Source organism: Cydia amplana, chromosome 16 (genome assembly GCF_948474715.1).
Source record: "Cydia amplana chromosome 16, ilCydAmpl1.1, whole genome shotgun sequence".
Lineage (NCBI taxonomy): Eukaryota > Metazoa > Arthropoda > Insecta > Lepidoptera > Tortricidae > Cydia > Cydia amplana.
The window spans coordinates 2,947,852-2,961,826 of record NC_086084.1 but is presented as its reverse complement, the minus strand read 5'-3'; the positions used below and the strand labels follow the sequence as shown (position 1 = coordinate 2,961,826).

At 38.9% G+C, this 13,975-nt stretch overlaps 2 protein-coding genes across 2 annotated transcripts; one reads left to right on the top strand and one right to left on the bottom strand.

Moving 5' to 3' along the window:
* Positions 1–2,178: 2,178 nt before the first annotated feature.
* LOC134655257 (eukaryotic translation initiation factor 3 subunit J) lies at positions 2,179–10,168 on the top strand. Its single transcript, XM_063510705.1, has 7 exons — positions 2,179–2,503; positions 2,581–2,666; positions 2,791–2,895; positions 5,219–5,360; positions 6,001–6,165; positions 8,901–9,040; positions 10,088–10,168. Exons 1-7 carry the CDS (start codon positions 2,488–2,490, stop codon positions 10,148–10,150), a joined length of 717 nt encoding a protein of 238 aa, XP_063366775.1. The 5' UTR covers positions 2,179–2,487; the 3' UTR covers positions 10,151–10,168.
* Positions 10,169–13,276: 3,108 nt separating this feature from the next.
* On the bottom strand, positions 13,277–13,771 carry LOC134655329 (uncharacterized). Its single transcript, XM_063510780.1, has one exon. It carries the CDS (start codon positions 13,769–13,771, stop codon positions 13,277–13,279), a length of 495 nt encoding a protein of 164 aa, XP_063366850.1.
* Between the last annotated feature and the right edge of the window lie 204 nt (positions 13,772–13,975).

The following is a 13,975-nucleotide window of genomic DNA, read 5'->3' as shown; positions in this document are numbered from 1 at the left end:
AACAAAGCTCTTTCGAGTAGTCGTTAACATACCTATACGAGTATATATTATCTTAAGCTAAGTAATTATCAGAGCAATTTATTGATACTGCATAATTATGATATTGCTTAATGCGAAATAAGGTACCATTCTTATTGATTAAATTCAGTTCTTATATGCGTCATGCAACTGATAACTTAATCAATGCAGTGCATCAGGATAAAAGCAATGCATTAGTTATCAGTTACTATTATGGCACCGATTATGTTGCCACGCCCTTGTAGGGTCCATGCTGTACCTAATCTAAGTTAACACCTGTAATACCATGGATTGCGATTAAATTATTATGATTATGATTATGATTGCAACATACGTATTTCTAGACCTTGGGACTACCGGTACAAATAATAAGGAAGACGAAATAACGGAATTGTGCATGGTAGCGGTTAAGCGGCAGCATCTCCTTGATACTCCGCGATCCCGGACAACACCCAGGGTTCAACACAAGCTTTTATTGTGCTTCAAAGTAGATAAGAAGATAACTTACGTGGCGCGCTCCAATGGCACCGGTGGCTTTACCAACGAAGACCTGAAACACGAAAGCCACTTCGACAGGACTGGTTTTGATATAATCGACAATTTCCTCAAAAAATTGAGGAAACCTGTGTGCCTAGTCGCGCATTTCGGAAGGATTTTCGACTACCCTCTATTAAAGAGACATTTAACCTCGCTTAATGTGAGATTTTCTAATGATGACCTCTGGTGTGCTGACACCCATCTGGCTTTCTATGACATTTTACAACCCGAACGAGCCGCTAGGGCGGTTGAGCCTGGACCGTCAGCAGACGATGCAGGACCGTCAGCGGATGACGGAGGGCCGTCAGCGGACGATGGCAGCTTATCTGCTGAAAATACACTAGACATGAGATCATTGAACGAAACCACTCCACGCAAAAGGCGACGTATCGAACAACCAAATACAAATCGACTCCGTGCTATAGACCGGCAATATCCGTGGGGTGGTACAGAAAACAAGCCTACCGAAAAATATGAACTGAGGGCCTACCGCGAACCACGTTCGACGTGATGCCTCCCTGTCACACTTACGTACGAATTTACAAGTGCAACAGAGAGGCAACACGTCGAACGTGGTTCGCGGTAGGCCTTCTGGGAGCTGTGTACCGCCGGGTGTGCAACAGGGAGCCTGCAGACGCGCATAAAGCTGAGGTAGACTGCATCCTCTGTAGGTATAATAAAATAAAATATGTACCTATGTATAGCTGGTCAACCAAATCATGTCAGTAAAAAAAGGCGCTAAATTCAAATTTTCTATGGGACGATATCCCTTCGCGCCTACATTTTTCAAATTTGCCGCCTTTTTCTACTGTCAAGATCTGGTTGACCAACTTATATGTGAGTTTCTTTATTCCACAATACACTCCTTTTTTTTTTTGGCAGTCGTGTAAAAAAGGTTACGCACACTCCAATATCGTTGGTACAGCTACAGTCGATAGTCGAGGGCGAGTCCCTGGCCGCACACGCACGGATTTTCATTCGGTTTCCGTACGGAATGACTGATAGGAACGGGACGTCGCTCTACAAATGCATAGCGCTGTCTCGCTTGCACGTGTCATTCCGTACGGAAAATTCCGTGCTTGTGATGCCAGGCTTAAGTGGAGTCCAGACGAGACAATTTTTCGCCAATCTGATGAAATTGTCCGATCGAATCAGGCCGTGCGGACGCAAACGCCAATTTGATTCCCCGATCAAATAAGCAGGCGCGGACACAAAAATGCCAATTTTCGAAGTTAGTATTTATGGAATGCAAATTGGTGATTCAATTGTGTACGTGTGGACGCTAGATGAGATTGGCGCCAATTATTTTCCTGATCAAATCGGTCGATTTGCCCAGCTCGTCTGGAAACGGCTTTATGGTGGACAACAAATAACTCGACCCAATTGCGTAGGCTAATTTTTGGTATGTTGTCAGGAATGTTAAAACGGGTTTGTAATTTTGTCGCATTGCGTATGTTCTGTCCCTCACGGGCGCACGCGTATAGCACATCTCGCACATCTATAGGAAATAGATCTATGTTTGATAGCCTTACTTTTAGTATCGATACCTAAATAATCGATTATTGAATGAATTTATTTTATGACACTGGCAACATTGTGACGGACGGCCATATTGGATTTTTTTAGTGTTTCGGAAATTACTGTCTGCAATGGAGTCATATTTTTGCTTATCAAATTCTGATTCTATTTTCTTTGGGAATTCGCCAAAATTATGTCATTTGTTCATCGTTTCTCAATCCGGTCGTTGTCATAGTAGAAAAGCGTCGAACGTTTGACAAAATCTGCTAGTGAATATCGTTATTAAATTCAGTGTCGACCCTGGAGACATCTTGTGATAAAAAGCATTGCGGCGAGTCATTTCGCTGTCTCTGATTTAGTCTTCACGTGAAACGAGTAACAAAATTAGATTGGTGCTATTTAGTGTCCGCAATCATGGAGGAGTCGTGGGGTAAGGGTCCGAGAATGCGTTGATTTATTGATTTTCGTTGCAGTAGTAGTATGGTGTCATTGTGTGGTTAATTGCAGATGCGGAAAATTTCGAGCCCAAATTGCCGACCACGTTGACATCTTCGAATAAATGGGAGGGCGAGGACGAGGAAGAGACCGTCAAGGTAACAGTTGACACTGCCAAATTGTTGATAGTGACGCAGAAATTGTGTTTCTGATGAGTTTTCGAGAGAATTTGGTGTATAACCTCAATATGGTTGCTTACGTGTTGGCTCTGGGGGGTTGCAGGAGAGCTGGGAGGACGAGGAGGAGGAGAAAAAGGACGAAGAGAAGCTGCCGCCGCAGCCACCTAAGCCCAAGAAGAAAATTGCGGACAAAATAGCTGAGAAAGAGGTGAGTGGCCTTATATCTGTACATTTGTACATTCATGGCCCATATGGTCATAAAATGTGTTGTAAATACCTAAGTACGCAAAGTTCCAACTTTTAAATAGTAACAGTTTCTTACTTACTATGAGGAAGTTTTGCAAGCATAGATTTATAATACATAATCATTGTTATGCTATAGTAACAATAAATTGATCATACTGATTAGATTTTGGTGTCTAACTGTAAGCTAATACATAGGAATTTATTCATTGAGCCACCAATAGGTCAACAGATTGCCTTTCTATTAATTAGTAACCAGTTTTATTATCCTGGCCTAGTATTAATGTCTACTTTCTCTAGCAGTTGAATAACTATTGTCTTGCTTGGTATTATTTGGATTAAGACATTCATATCTTGATTAAATACTGTGAAACTTAGCAACAAAGATGCTTGTGTCGTAAGTTGCCAAGGCTAAAGTAGGCCTTATGTTGTAGAACAAACATCATTTTAGTAATCATGGTTTGAGCCTTTAACACTCTTGTTAATGCAATTAACCATTACAAATTGAACCGTAAACTGTAACCGTCCATTACGGGGAAAAAAGCCAATTCGTTCAGTACAGAAATTACAGTGTCGCATTAAGTGGTAACTGTCAATACACACTCTCAATCTAAATCAAAAGTAACTGTCTGTCTGTAATGCGTAAATTGTTAAACCAATGTCAGATGAAAGGTCATACATAGTCGGCTTTCTATAGACAATTGGCCCTTACATTAAATGGGCTCTGGACTTTTGGAATATGACTGACTTCTAGTGGAACAAACTTAGCAATTTATCTCAGCAGTTCTGTATTCAATCAGTATTTTTTAAATGATGTATTTTGTGTGGTTGAGCGGTTTTTGTGATCAAAATATCAAAACATACAAACTCTCACATTTATAATATCAGTAGGATTATGTACTCAGAACTGGATAAAAAGTGCACTTTACCCCAATTAAAGTATATTTATATAAACTTGTTAATGATAATACAAGTGATGTTCAAGTTATCACAAGTGATGTGCACATTAAGTAATATTATTTTGTAATGACAACTAAAAGATCTATTATCTACTAATGTATCCATTATTACTTCAGTGGCTTGCATAAGCTTTAAATAGTTAGGTAATCATTATTATCTATGATCATTAATGTAAATGAAGATACATTTTCTGTTGAAAGTAGGCATATCAAAGAAAAACATAATTATTTCTATAATACAGATAATTCTGTCTCTGCTCTTTTTGATTTGTTCATTTCTTTTTCTCCTGAAATAGAAATTACCTTTGCTAAGAAAAATGTAGGCATTGTATGCATGTAGGCATATTATGTTGTGCTTGCCTAAATGCTTTTAGGTAACTTGCTTTGGTTGGTACCTCATCTGTTACATAAAAATCATAAAATCATAAATCATTTATTCGTAAAACATAGAATAATTTGGTCTTAGAAAATAAACGTGTTGTGGAACACTATGTTTTGCCTGTATGTTACTTAGGGGCTATATAAGGCTCCAAAGCCTATGTATCACTGCGACCATCGCTGATCTATTGTGATCGCTGTATGTTACTTACATTATATTCAATTAAATACTCTGGTAAACAGTTAAAATTATATACCTATTACTGAGCTTCTGAAACCCACAAGCATCTAATGTCTCACTATTAGACATTTTAACCTGTAGATTTGTACAGGATAGCCTCCCAATACATAGTCTGTTCGGAAAGAGAAGATTCGTGTATTGGGCCCCATACATTCCACACACACAAACTCTATAATACAATATTTTAGATCTAGATAGAGCAGTGCATGCTCGGCTGTTGTGCCTTCGACATTACACTCAATATAAATCTTTGCTTCATTTGAGGCAAGTCTCAAACCAAGCTGAGTTACCTTTAGCAATGCTTGACGAATTCGTTTTAGCACGGAATACCTAGGGTAAATTTTGACTACTCCTGACGTTTTTATTACACACTTTTATTTAGCTTCACTGCGTATAGTGCGTATATCCCTTTGTATATATGGTGCTTCAAATATGAACCACTTCCAGGCGTCTCATTGAACTGAAATTTCGCATACTTCCGTATTTGCGATGACAATGCAATAATACGCTAACATGGAGCTGATCTGATGATGCAGTCGGAAAGTAGCAAACGGATCTCTTCAATGGGAAGATATAACACATTGAATTTAGGCTCATTTGAAAGGTCCCGAGACGTACCTACTTGATAGACATATGCAAAGTACAGTCGGCAATAAAAGTGTATATCGAAAAATGTTTTTGACGGTTACTTGTATTATAATATTTTCCAGCGCCTGGAACGAGAGAAGGCCGAGCGCCTTGCCGCCGAGAAGGCGGAGGCGGAGATGACGCCCGAACAGAAGCTTGCGGAGAAGCTCAAGAGACAGAAGCTACAAGAGGAATCTGATCTCCGTCTGGCTATGGAGACCTTTGGTAAGCCTTATTACTCATTCCTAAATCTTACTCGAGACTAAAATGTTGACTGTCCCAATTTATACCCAATGTTAATGGGTCTAGCGCGATTAAATTCCATTGTTTTACCTATCATCCGACCACACACACACACACACACACACACACACACACACACACACACACACACACACACACACAGCACCACTAAACAGTGTAACCTGGCTGAAACATTGAATAGAAGGTAAAATAATAGAATTTAATCATGTTAGACCTGTTAAGGTCATAAAATGTGTATAATATGATATGACACAGTAAGATTGTGACCCGTTAGTTTACTATCTAACATAAGTTAGGTTAGCTTATAATCTCCCTACCGTCAGTTTATAATTTTACTAATTTTACTAGCGAGGTTATAAACTGACGAGTGTTTACAATTTTACGGTGACATATACAAAACGAGAGAGATTAAAGTGTTATATTGTCCCAATTTGACACGTTGACTTAATCTGTCAATTTAGTATAAAATTGGTACAAAAACAGGATGACAGGGCCGGGCCAATTTAGAGCAGTTTATACACCTTGTTTATAATCCTGACCATGTTCTAGGATCCCCAAACTATGTATAATAATATTACTGACACACTGTTATTACCCGCAGGAATCACAGAAGCCGGTGTCGGAAAGTTAGACAGCTTCAACCCGACCACCAAGGAGGAGTTTGCAGAGTTTGGAGAGCTGCTCGTCAAAAAGATCATCCTGTATAAGGCCAGGGAGGAGTTTCCGGAGTTTGCCGATGAGCTTGTTAAGAATATTGTTGTTCAAAGTGAGTTCTATCTATCTATTAAGCCCTTTTGTTCTGAGTTAGAGTACTTAAATATATTAGAAAAAGGCGATTCGGAAGAGGCCTAGGTCAAAAAGACCTTACGAACATGCATGTAGAAATATATATACACATATGATGGTTAAATGAAATGTTAACAGTTCGTATAAGAAAGGCTTTAATAATAATAAAATTAAGCCCTTTTGTTCTGAGTAAGTAGTTTTGTTTTGTGTTGAGTTGAGTTTTGTTGTTAGGTTTTGTTGTGAGTTTTGTTTTGCATAGAGAAATAAGTAAGACAAGAGTGCTCACTCCATACATCAGTTCAGACTATTAATATCAGTGTCTACATCTAGCATCGAGTAGCGGAACTATCAGTACTGCTACTTGACAATAGATGTAGCACCGACCGGAAAGTCTTATCTCAACAGCATAAGACTTTCCGGTCGCTGCTACATCTATTGTCAAGTAGCAGTACTGATAGTTCCGCTACTCGACGCTAGATGCTAATAGTCTTTTTGGTACTAAAACTGATGTATGGAGTGAGCACTCTATGTATTTTTTCTCTATGGTTAGAGTATGTCTCTAAGCTCAGTATGCCGCTTGGCAAAGGCCTCGTCTAGCTCTTTCCATTGGGGTCTGTCGTGGGCCACTCTTCTCCAGTTCGGGCCCGCTGCGCGATTGAGTTCATCCTCCCATATTGTTTGAGGTTTCTTCTGACTCTGTGTGCAACGTCTTGGGTACCAATCCGTTACGATCTTACTCCATTTTTAGGTTTCCGTACCCAAAGGGTAAAAACGGGACCCTATTACTAAGACTCCGCTGTCCGTCCGTCCGTCCGTCTGTCACCAGGCTGTATCTCACGAATCGTGATAACAGTTGAAATTTTCACAGATGATATTGATATTTGATATTGATATTTATTGAAAACAAATTTTACAGCATTACAGCTAACACCAATGCACTGTAAAATTAAGTATTAAAATTAAGTAAGTAATAATAAAGCGATTAATAAGCTACCTATTGCATGTTTAATTCGCAAAAACGTAAAATATCTTTAAAAAGTTTACGACTTTGGTCGGCAAACAAGTCGCAGTCAGGTGCAAAAGATAAAAGATTATTAAGGAGTGTCCGGGAACGGACAATTGGAGAGTACTGGTGTGCAGTCGTGTGAAAGGTTCCATTATCTAGGAGGCGATGATGATGTATTTCTGTTGCCGCTATAACAACAAATACTAAAAAGAGAATAAAATAAAGATTTAAGTGGGGCTCCCATACAACAAACGTGATTTTTGACCGAAGTTAAGCAACGTCGGGCGGGGTCAGTACTTGGATGGGTGACCGTTTTTTTGCTTGTTTTGCTCTATTTTTTCTTGATGGTGCGGAACCCTCCGTGCGCGAGTCCGACTCGCACTTGGCCGGTTTTATTCCTGCTTGTCTCTCAACATGTGGCCAGTCCATCTCCACTTCTGCTGGTCTATTTTAGTTAGTTACCAACTTCCAACACTTCCTGTCTCGCACAGCTAAACTGTGGAATGAACTGTCGCCTGCTGTATTTCCGGACCGATACGACCTTGTAAGAAAAGAGCTCCCTAAAAGGCCGGCAACGCACTTCCGACGCCTCTGGTGTTGCGGGTGTCCATGGGCTACAGTAATTGCTTAACGTAACGTCAGGCGGAATTCGTCTTCTCGTTTGCCTCTTATATCATTAAAAAATTAACGGAACGAAACATGTCGCATGAGTGACTAAGGCGGTTATCACACTGGATGCGATTCGCACGTCGCTCCGAATAGTTCATAGAATTTAAACTGTCATCATGAGTCATACTATACTTCGTTTTTTTTTAGGATTAGAAATTTGGTAAACAATCTTGACGTGTCTTTTAATTGAAAAACACATTTTAAAAATAAGTTACGGTAAATATTTACAGTAACAATTATGAATCTAATACGATCTTTTATAGTCTTCTGCTTTCATAAGTAATAGTTATTGATTTTTAAAAAGTGTTTTTCAATTAAAAGACACATCAAGATTGTTTACCAAATTTCTAATCCTAAAAAAAACGAAGTATAGTTTGACTCATGATGACAGTTTAAATTCTATGAATGAATGAATGAAATCTTTATTTCAGGCAACTAGGGTCCCATACATAAATACCTTAAAACTAGCATACATATTATAAAAATATAAACTAAACACTAAAAAATCCGATTATGATTGCGATGCATTACGCAACCCCGCAGTGTCAGGGAGTCGGCCGCGGAACCGCCGAAACTTGACACCGTTCGGCTAAATGTCTTCAAAAGCTTTTTAATGAAAATGAAATGTAAATTCTTTATTTGCATAAAATATGGTAATAACAAGGTGTTATTAGAAAGAATTCCCGTACAGAGACAATACAATACAAATCCTCTTTATTGCACAACCTCAGAATGGAAATACATGGAAACACAAATAATACATGAAGACAGGTAAACAACAGGCGGTCTTATCGCTAAAGAGCGATCTCTTCCAGACAACCTTTAGGTAGTGGAGAAATGAAAAATGATATAATTAGGAGGTGCAAAAAAACTAAATTTAAACTAGAAAGAATACCTTTAAATGACACATATGACACATATGAGACATATGTTTTCCGAGAGTAGTTCTACCTTGTTTCACGCGAAATAGGCACACTGGTTGTCGATTAGCGGAAAATGCCCAGAAGAACTAAATAACTAAATCTTTTTAACATTTCCAGTGTCATCCCTGGACATAAAGAGGATAAAGCTGACCGTGGACAACTTGTACATCGAGAAACAGAAGGCGGAGAAGAATGATAAGGGCAAGAAACCCAACAAGGGCAAGGGCAAAGCGAAATTAAAAGTGGAAGGCGACAATGTAAGTACCTAGCTAGCGTAATTATTCCGTTTGTGAAGTTATTAAGGCAGGTCCACACAGGCCGACTCGGTCCGCCAAATGAATAACTATAGCTGGTCAACCAGATCTTGTCAGTAAAAAAGGCGCGAAATTCAAATTTTCTATGGGACGATATCCCTTCCCGCCTACATTTTTCAAATTTGCCGCCTTTTTCTGCTGTCAAGATCTGGTTGACCAAGTATAGTTGTGTACTCCTTATGAACCCATATTATAGTTTTGTGTAATTCTAGTTACCATAAGACCGCCTTACAACAAATCACATACGATTTTTGATACATTGCTTGTAGTGTGTGCTATACCTTACCCACACATATACAGTGTTAGAGTATATAAGGCTACACATGTATCATTTGACGGGCATTATACCAATATCATAGCAAGCAGTTGTTTGTCTTAATCCGCACCTCACAGCGGCTTTTGATCAATCAATAGGGAATATTACGCAAAACTCTGCGTAGAGGGCGTCACTAGCACAATCACAGGGCCTACCGCGAAACACGAAAATCAAAAGTTCGGTTTCTGCCTCTGTATCACTTTCGCATATTTGATCGATAGAGAGGCAGATAGCAAAATTTCAATTTTCGCGTTTCGCGGCCTCCTGTAAACAAACCGCCTTGATGCATCAATGTCATAGTGAAATGTATAAGTTACTCTATGGTTTAGGATGTGCACTAGTGCTGCACTCTGGCGGCATAACATTGCAGTAATACTTCCTATTGAATTCGTTAATTGTGTGAAATGATGATACCCCACGACGGTCTTCTGACGAATACGTGATGAAGATCGTGCTTCTAACCCAATTTCTGATCACACACATTTATTCATACAAATTGATCCTAAACTTACTACATGATATATCGTCACTGCTTTGAAGTATGTCTTACTGTCCTACCAAGAGTTCATCGGGTTTTCGGCACTGAATGTGTTAACTTTACCATAATTTCCTTCTGCCCTTTATGATTAAGTTGAAATACATATAAAACTAATGTTTCGGTTTCCTTATTCCAGGCTCACCTCAATCAATACGACGCCTACGGCAACTATGACGACGATTACGACGACTTCATGTAAACGTATACTTACTGATACCACAGTACAAGAACAGTAGTGAATCTTCATAGAAATGTGCCGCTGCCGGCGCTTGAATGTGTGCGTGTGCGCCGGGCGCCGTGTACGCACGCGCTGCCACGCACACATTCGCAAAATATACGGGGGAATACGGTGGCGGCAGTGTGGGCCGTACCGCGACTGAGATCGCGCGCATTCGAGTACGCTCGCATTTGCCTGCTCTTACCGGCCTTAATTTATACCTTATTTTATGAATTGAGAGAACATTTCATTATATTATATAAATAGAAACCTAGTGCTACTCATAATACGCAAATAATATTTAACTAAAAATAAAAGTGACAACCCTAAGCGCCAACGCAAGAGTAGGTAAATAACTTGCCGAGCGGCCTTAGATTCACTACTGTTCTTAGTGTACTGTGCTGATACTGAGGGCCACCCCACATCTAGCGTTTTTCGAGCGTCGGCGTCTACAACTCTATGGCCGCTGCTCGACGCAACGTCGACGCAACTGCGCAGCGACGTCATTTTCCATAGCGCTGATCAGACGCCGGTAGACGCCGACGCTCGAAAGACGCTAAATGTGGGGTGGCCCTTAGCCTGAGGCCCAAAATACACTTAAGTTCTACTTATGTAAGTAGGGACACAGCTATACTACAGAATGAGATATGAATATCGTTATCTCATTCTAACAAATAGCTTTGTCCCTACTTACGTAAGCAAAAATTTCAAGTGTATCTCAGGCCTGATACCTGGCCCGTCCCCATTGCTTGCTCGAGCACACGCGCGTGACATGTCCTTTAGGGCTCGTTTAGACGGCGCGAGGACTCGCATGCGAGTCATTACTAGACCCAGAACTTTTTTTAGCTAAAGCGAGATTTTGGCAAGATGAAATTTCTACAAACCTGTTATTGATAAGCAAAGCAAGTCAAAGATATTTTCCTGTCACAATTTTGTTCTATGAGATTTGGCTTCAAGGGCCATGACAATTCAAAATAAAAACAAGAATTTGACATAATTGTAGGGATCGACAGGAAAACTTGAAATACTTTGACCGGCCAACGTACCTCATTGGATGTCAACCTTAACCTTTTGGACGCCAATGACCGATATATACGCACCGCAGGTCCAACGCCAAAGACGGATTAATCGGTCATAGACTACAGAGCAACATAGACCTTGGTACATATGCATAAAGTTCAATTTCAGTTTTGACACTTCGGTGACGTGGCGTCTGAGTGACAGCTTTTGTGTTTGACACGGCGTCGAAAAGGTTAAGTCCGCAATGTAACTAAACTCGTATGCGAGTACTCGCGCCGTCTAAATGAGTCTATACGCTTGTCTACATAACAGTCCGCAGCGAAAGCTAAGCTGCCCGCAAAATGATCTGAACACAACTTTATTGCTTAGGGAATAAGAGTGTGGACAGAAATTCTAAAGTCTATTTTTTTATTCGGTAGACTAAAATGACATTTCATAGTATGAAATGACACATGATGTTCATACTATGAAATGTCATTTTAGTCTACGGAATAAAAAAATAGACTTTAGCCATCTGACTCGCTTAGACACTTGTGCTGCTGACTGTACGATTCCCACTAACCTAGCGGTGCTGGAACAAACCATAGCGTGGAAAGGAATGTGAAGCTTCTATACAGTAGTTAAATTCTATATTTGAATGGCAGCCACTCGCAGGACAGGTGTGTTAATTCTTTTTAAAATATGGAATATAATAAATATTTAAGTTTTCTCAAATTCTTTTGCCTCTAAGAGTCTGACAATGGTCAAAATACTATGGAAATATAACGTTTATAATGTTGCACAGCTTAGATATACTGATATAAAGCGCAACAAATGTTCTGAGGCCCATTTGTCGAACGATATTAGTCTAATATTATTAGCGTGTTGCCATGGTAACCCATACGACTTGACAATTCGTGGGCTAATAATATTAGTCTTATACCGTTCGAGAAATGGGGCCCCAGCTCTTTGTAGAAATCGTAGTTCGTATACTTCGTATGCGCCTAAAACTCGCCTGTGCTCGGCAAGTAATCTGAATGACAAGACATCCCCAACCTTACGGCTTTGACATAGGGGCGATTTTTGTTCCACTTCGAAGTGATATTTTCACGTCATTATTTATTGTTTTGTCATGAAAATGTGCTCTTGTAAATAAGTCGTTATTTTAACTCACAATAAATTATAGTATTATTTTCATGGCCGTCAGGTATCGAAATTGGCAAGCCATATAGCCAAACCATTATTTTACATAATGTAATATAATATACAGTCGTTTCATTCAACGGTTATGGTCCGATGTTATGTTATATAGATATTAAATTTTTTATTGTGATATAATTTGGTTTCATTTCTTGAATAATTTTCCTCAAGTTTGAATTCACCAAAATTGACCATTTTCAGGCCGAATATTAACTATACAAAGATAACTATACTTTTATCCCTTTGGTGTTGTTGTTAGCGTAAGACAAAGACAGTATGATTAAACTTTAGTCAGATATTCTATTATCTTAGGTTCTGTGCCACAATGAAGGGATTTTTGAATGATAGTGCAAAGGTGCAATGAAAATGCCAGGTGTTATGATGGCGCAATTACGGAATCTGATGTCTTGATTTTTATGAGACATCATGCTAAGATCGTATAATATACTTCAAACTTCTACATTTATTTGCACTGGCACTTTTACACGTCAACATAGAATTTATTTACATGCAAGCAAAAAAAATACATCAAAAATTATATATGTAGGTACTTTTCTGGAATAGTAAAAAACAAAATTTCTAATTTTCTTTCCTCATCCGGCAAAACTGGGTTAAACAATAAAAAACAAATACTTTCTCGAAATAAGTTTAATTGTTAATTAAATTGTCTTACAAAAATAGCCTTCTAAAAAATTACTTTTGTTTGCTTACATTCGATTAAGTAATTTGCAAACAGTTCGGAATCGGGAAAGTTGTTTTAATAAAAATAAATGCAGATTCATATGCTTTACAAATAAACATAAAATTTTAAGGTAGGAACTTATTATTCTAGGTAGTAAAATCAAATGTTAATGTTGATGATCACATTCACTTCACATACAGGTTTAATATAAAAACTTAGTTATCACATTATTCTTGATTATCAGTATTTTCAACACCTTTTTTCAAAATGGCCTTTTTTATTTTAGTTGCTCCACTGACAACAGTGTCTGGAGTTAACTGTAGTAGTGCAAAAGGTAGCTCAGGGATCTGGTTATCACAAGCAAATTCAATTAGCGAAAATAACTCTTCGGGAGTAACTTTCTCAGCTAGTTTCCTTATGCAGTGTTTTTCAAGATCTTCCATCATGTAAGTCCTGGCAACCAGCAAGAGCGGGCGAATACCAACTTCAGGCACAGTGCCCATGTACATGTAGTCTTTTAACTGTTGAAGTGTTTCAACAGTGACCCCCCGTATCTTTATTTCACCTTGGTCTGTCTCTTTCCACTTCCCTCGCAGCATTCCTTTAAACACATCACTATGAGCAATTAAAAATGCTCTGTGCACTGCCACTTTCTGCTCACCTTCACCAGTGGAAAGATAGAAGTCAGTAAATTCTGTGTCAGTATATAATTTTGAAGACATTGTATCAATTTTTAGCTCATATGCAGAAATTAAGAATTTTGTTGTACCCATCTTATGCCCTTTTGAACCGACTGATGTGTTATGAGAACCCATTAGTTCCCACTCTGACCAATATTTGGTAGTGTCAATGTCAAACTTTGCATACATTAAAGTTTCACTAACTATATTTACTTTGAGGTTGAGGTGATGAGCCAGTTCATGTTT

Bases quoted from the DNA above. Each gene is read 5' to 3' on its own strand.
- LOC134655257 (XM_063510705.1), top strand. The intron at 5,361-6,000 runs GTAAGCCTTATT...TATTACCCGCAG, and splicing joins TCTGGCTATGGAGACCTTTG to GAATCACAGAAGCCGGTGTC. The intron at 9,041-10,087 runs GTAAGTACCTAG...TCCTTATTCCAG, and splicing joins TAAAAGTGGAAGGCGACAAT to GCTCACCTCAATCAATACGA.
- LOC134655329 (XM_063510780.1), bottom strand. From the start codon at position 13,771: ATGTCTTCAAAATTATATACTGACACAGAATTTACTGACTTCTATCTT.